General features: G+C 49.6%; 1 protein-coding gene across 3 annotated transcripts in view; it reads left to right on the top strand.

The window, feature by feature from the left end:
* Positions 1-387: 387 nt before the first annotated feature.
* LOC123650606 (putative ATP-dependent RNA helicase DDX11-like protein 8) overlaps positions 388-6,000 on the top strand; it is a 32,295-nt gene continuing 26,682 nt past the window's right edge. For all 3 annotated transcript variants that reach the window (XM_045569493.1, XM_045569494.1, XM_045569495.1), the window contains exons 1-2: positions 388-521; positions 4,848-4,995. In XM_045569493.1, the coding sequence (XP_045425449.1) occupies positions 4,852-4,995 (144 nt within the window). In that variant the 5' untranslated portion in view covers positions 388-521; positions 4,848-4,851. The remainder of the gene's footprint in view (positions 522-4,847; positions 4,996-6,000) is intronic.

Here is a 6,000-nt window from a genome sequence, read left to right as displayed (position 1 = left end):
GTTTAAATAACAGACCCAGACAAGAACCGGGACCAGAAGGCGGTGGTGCCTGGTGGTGTTCGGTAAAAATCAGCCAACTGGATCAAGGGAAGCAACTGTCCAGCGCTTTGCACCTTTTGCGCTAATTGGCGGAGGATCAATCAAACCTCCCGGGATCTGACCAGAGGACAGAGGGAGGGCACTGAGCCTAGTAGTTTTGGTTAAGATTCCTGACTACACTCTCCGATGACCCTTCAGTTCTCCATTCCAAGCCTTAGGCAAAGTACCAAAGTCGGCGCCTCAGGCCGCCGCGCAGGCGCAATGGCTCAGAGCAGCCGCAAACCACGCCCCCCAAGCGCGGCGGCCGCCGGCATCCACCCGACCCACAGTGCGCACGCGCAACGACGCGGGGGCGTGGCAACGCGACCAGCTCTCCCTGAGGGCTTAAGTTGTAGGAGCGCGGCAGCGATTTAGAATTTGGCGACATTGGTCCTGGTTCCTCGCCGGCCTTGCCTCAGCTGAGCAGTCCTGCTCGCGAAGTGGTGAGCGCAGTCCTTCGTGGTGACAGAGTTGAGGAGATGGAGATGAGCAAGGACAGACTAGTGGGCTGTGCGCGCGGGATTTCTGTGTGCAAGGGGCGGGCGGAGTGGACGGCGGAAAATGTTCCGGAACTGGAGGGGCGGGCCAGGGTGTGACTGACAGGCGAGAGACCAATGCCCGGGGAAGGGCCGGCCAATGAAGGCGCCAGCTGCAGTTGAACTAGAGTGGCGGGTTAGGAGTTGTTAATTTGATAGCAGGGGACACGTGTCAGGGTGTTTGACTTGGCTCAGTGCTGGCAAGCACTTTTCATAAATTGTCTTATTTAGCGGTCACTACAGCAGCATGAGTGAGCACTGCTACCCACGTCTGTTTTACCTATGCGGAAACTGAGGCTTAGAGATACTAACTTAAACAAGGACACAGCTGGGATCCCAAATTTGGGAACCTCACCCTAGAGCCCATCCTGGTAAGGGCTCTACAGTTCTACTGGCCCTTGGAACTGGGAGTCAGGGCGGAGCGGGGTCAGTAAGAGGACTGGGATGAATGCAGTTGCTGAGACTGTTGGCCGAAGTGTCACAGAAGTGAACATAAATAGGAATAAATATCTGGGTGGGTCCTGCACAGTGCGAGAGCTCTGAGGATGGAGATTGGGGGTGGGGAAGACAGGACAGAAAGGGGAGAAAGTGGGTGTTGTGGGCCAGGCTCTCCCCCAGCTGGTGGAGCGTGGGTGCCCTGCAGCATGACGTGGTGGCTCTGGATTAACAGCAGGTGCAGAAAGGTTTTCTCTTGAGGGCTGTGGTGTTTTCCAGGCGTGCATTATAGGAGTATAGAGTACTATAGTGTTACAGCAAGTGTTACAGCGGGTGGTCCCGAGGACAAACCGAGAGGCACACGGACAGTTGGAGAATCAAGGTTTATTCGCTGGCGGGCTCAGAGGGGTCTCGCTTGCCACCAAATTCTGAGCCCCGTCTACCTGATATTTCCCACTTTTATTAAGTTGGGGTGGTCCGAGGGGTGGGGTCTCAGGCAGCTAATGCCTGCCAGGTAATAGGTTAGTTGGTGTGTCTGATAATAGATTAGTATTATGTTGATGCACCAGGTAATAGGGTAGTTCAAGCACCAGGTAACAGGTTTAGTGTTATGCTGATGTGCCAGGTAATAGATTAGTTGATGGACCAGGTAATAGGTTAGTATTATGCTGATGTGGGTCTTCCGTGAGGGGTGGGGGTCTCAGGTGGCTGCTGTGCCAAGTAATAGATGGGGGTTTTCCTTATCGATAGTACCTGGAACAGAGTTGCCTGGGTCAGCTGGAGGGAGCTGCCATAACAAAGTAACATAGACTGGGTGGCTTAGGCGACAGAAATTTATATTCTCACAGTCCTGAAGGATGGGAAATGCGAGATCAATGTGCTGGCAGATTCGGTTCCTGGTGAGGCCTCTTGTTGGCTTGCAGACAGCCACCTTCTAACTGTGCCCTCACGTGGTGGACAGAGACCTCTTTTTCTTTCACTTATCATAAAGCCATCAATCTTACTGATTTGGGGCTGCACCCTTATAACTTCATTTAACTTTAATTACCTTCTTAAAGCCTTATCTTGAAATACAGTCACACTGGGGGGTCAGGTCTTTACCATATGAATTTTGGTGGGAGGACACAGTTCACTCCAATAAGTAAGGAGTAATAATTGGACCTGAAGAAAATGAACACTTTCAGAACTCAGGTGCACCTGAAGTGCTTTCTCAAATCTTACCGGGTTTAATGGGCATGAGGTGTGCTGTGCTGGTGAGAGCCTGAGCAGTGGAGGAGCATTCTGAGGAGAACTTGGGTGGGAGGTCATGGTTGTCTTCCACATAGCCACCCTGAAGAGAAAGTCACACCACATGTCCATGATGGGGCTTAGCGAATCCATTACTCTCAGATTTATCTAAACCTTTCTTTCACTGTGATGTAGCATGTACTGCTACTGGAATAATGCGAGCCACCATGACCCCCCCAGGGAAGTGAAATAATAATTACTTTGTTCCGTATTGTTTCATGTTGTCGTTGTGGAGCTTGGTCTGCAGATATGGTCCTAATCCTGGGTTCAACCACCTGTTGAGTGACCTTGGGCAAGTCACTTAACTTTTCTGAATCTCAGTTCCATTATCTATAAAACAGAGCTAAGAAAAATACTGAGCACACAGGGTTGTGAGGCCAACTGAAAACACTTTGAAACTATTAAAGAACTGGCCCCTCTATCCACACCAAGAACAGAAACCTCTACTACAGGCCCCGCGTCTGGCTGGCTATTTATTCATTCATGAGACTTTTATTGAACACCTGCGAGGTGCTGAAGCACCAAGTTCTGAGTCAGGGAAGAACAAGACAGACAAGGTCCGCCCGTTAACGTAGCTTATGTCCCAGTGCAGGAGACAGACAAATAAAAATGGATGAGGTAGTGCTAAGAGGTATGAGGAAATTAAATACAGGGTCATGTGCTGAAAGAGTGACTGAAAGCATAGCGGCGGGGGTCTGTGTGTGCTGCGGGCAGTGGGGGCATGTTGGACCACTGTGGGGTGTCCCAATAGCCGGGGAGGCTTCTCTGAGGAGGTGAGCTGAGTCCTAAACGTCCAGGACTCATCACTCCCCAGGCAGGCGGAGCAGCACGTGCAAGGCCCAGCTGATGAGAGCAGGCTGGTGCCCGACCAGTCTGCAGGCTGACCAGTGCTCTGTCTGAAAAGGAAAGAGATGCTGATCTGAATTTTCTCTTGGGATTTAGAACTAGGAGACATGAAAAGAATTTCACTTGGCAGTGGGAGCTGAAGCTAAAAGGTAGAAGGGTGAACCTTTGGGGAAAGCACAAACTCTGAGTCAGCTGAGGAAGTCAGGTTGTGGCTCCACTTGACTGACAGGAGAATGAAAATCGATGGGTATTTAACTGTCAGTGAGGTTCCTAGAGCTGCCTTGGAATCCAGGCCACCTTGCAGCTCTAGTCTGCAGGAAGTCCCGCCCTGACAACAGCTGTTCTCGGTGTTCCCAGCTAGTCTCAGCTCTTAATCTCTCACTGTGTATCATTTCAGTTAACCTCCCTTTTACGTAGGCTGGTTCTGTCTTGCACCCAGAAGAACTTGACTGAAACAGAGCCATGTGGACTTGGGTTTGAATCTGTGGTTTTCCTCTTATTAGCCTCTGACTTTGAGCAATTATTTAGTTTCTGTAAGCACCTGTATCCAACGGCTGTATCCTCGTGTTGTGCAGATTAAAGGAGATCTTTTTCATTGCCCCTAAATTGTAACTGGAAGAACATCAGGGCAGCTACCTTCCCTCTCCTCAATGGACTGACACTGTCTCTGATCTTATTGAGGCCAGGGTAGTAAAGATGGATTTTAGATCTGTTAGTATTAATAAAATGGGTTTTAGACTTATTAACATTTGTACTTAGTTGGTCCTCCCAAATAGCTTGGAGAAGTGGCTCAAAGAGAGAGATGTGGGAACCAGGATGGAAGAGTCAGTCCTCCAAATGGTGACTCAAGGAAGAAAGGGTAGGTAAAAGCCATCTCAGAGAAAATTAGGTTCCGAAGAGGAGAAAAAAGATGACATAAACATGGAGCAGAGGTTCCTCGTAGACCTTGGTCTAGCAAGCAAAGAGAAAGGCGAGGTCTCAGTATTGGGAAGCTGTTCCAGCCAGAGCTCAGTGGCTGTGAAGGGAGCTCTCCAGTCTGGAGCCAAACAGAAAGCTCTTATTTCTCGAGGACAGAGCAAGTGTTAGGAGGCGGCTCTGGTTTGTACGGGAAGCAGGGGTAGGGTGAGTAAGAAGCAAAGGAAGGATACCTGTAAGGTACTGACGTGTGTGTTCACTTGCACCATCGAAACCAGCTGTCTCTGCCCGTGTGCCGTGATCTTCCAGGTCTTCACGACACGGTGAAGTGAGGCGGCTGTGGCGTGCGGCTGCTGCATTGCAGAGACGCGTGAGAAGAATTCTGCAAAAGTCATTTTTCATCCTTCATCTGAGGGGCGCACGTCTTCGAGGGGACAGCTCTAAGCCTTTCGTGGAGGCATTAGAAAGGTCTTTAAGCAGTGCTGGAATGGTAGTAGAGATCGGTTTGGGGGCTGTCCTAGGTTGCATTCTGCTGTGGCCATTAATTGTCCCTGGATGCATTGCTTGATTGTGGGGTGGCTTCATGTGGGCCTGTAAAAGACGGAGAGGAATGTTCTCTGCTCGCAAGAAAATGTGCAAGCCCAGGAGACATGCTGTGACACGTGTGGAGACTGTTCTTAGGTACTGCTCTAGCTTTCAAGCCCCTGCCTGGGTCATGAGAGAGCTACCATATTTATTTATTTTTCCTAGGACCATGGCTGATGGAACCCAGAAGATTCCTGGCATCCAATTTCCCTTTCCCTTCACACCCTATTCCATCCAGAAGGACTTTATGGCAGAGCTGTACCAGGTTTTGGAGGCTGGCAAGATTGGGATATTCGAGAGTCCAACTGGCACTGTGAGTACGAATAGTGAGAGCCATGATAAGAAAACTCAGAGGCGGTCTTGCTCACTTTTACTAGTTGCCTATGCAGAGATTTTCATGGTTTGAAGTTCAGCAAAGTAGTGTGTCAGTTTATCTTTCTGAGTAATAGTCACTTCTTCTATAAAAAGCGTTAAACAAAGAAAGCAGCAGGGTCTGAGGAAAAATTATGCTCGACGCAGATGAGGATTTGCATGGCCGTGGAAGCCATGCCCCATAGCACTGAAACTTTCCAGATTTCTCTGGGCACATACAGGTTTGATGATGAGAAAACACAGAAATTACTTTGGCTTTTTCACTGATTAAGCATGTTGGTTCATTTTGAGACAGAGTCTTGCTCTGTCACCCCAGCTAGAGTGCAGTGGCGTCATCATAGCTCACTGCAGCCTTGAACTCCTGGGCTCAAGTGATCCTCCTGCCTCAGACTCCCAAGTAGCTGGGACTACAAGTGCACGCCATCACGCTTGACTGATTTTTTCTATTTTTGGTAGACATGAGGTCTTGCTCTTGCCCAGGCTGGTCTCAAACTCCTGAGCTCAAACAGTTCTCCCACCTCAGTCTTCCAGAGTGCTAGGATTACAGTTGTGAGCCACGGTGACCAGCCAAAACATATTGTTTTAGTCCCTAGGAACTGGGTTACTGAGCCCTGGAGGGATCTGATCAAGTGCCCCTTAGTTTTTCTTCCCTGGCTCAAAAGAAAGCATGTATTAGACGTTGGCAGTTGAGGAGGAGTAGGACTGTGACAGTCCCCAGTGTCTCTCCTGCCCTTTGTTTATTACCCGTTATAGCCAATACTGTGTGATGGTAAAATGACTGTGTTGCCTTGAAGGGCCCCCAACTAGGGTGGGGCCTCCTACAGGGGAATGAACTGTGAGCCTTTCGGGCTTAGCAAGTTTGGCCCTTAGGAGGCTCTTACTGTGCGTGTGCTGAGTGAAGGAATAAGAGAAAGCAACTCATCCCCTTTCTGTCGCTTGCTGATTG

Source organism: Lemur catta, chromosome 15 (assembly GCF_020740605.2).
Source record: "Lemur catta isolate mLemCat1 chromosome 15, mLemCat1.pri, whole genome shotgun sequence".
In the NCBI taxonomy this organism is placed as follows: domain Eukaryota; kingdom Metazoa; phylum Chordata; class Mammalia; order Primates; family Lemuridae; genus Lemur; species Lemur catta.
This window is presented reverse-complemented; position numbering and strand designations above follow the sequence as displayed.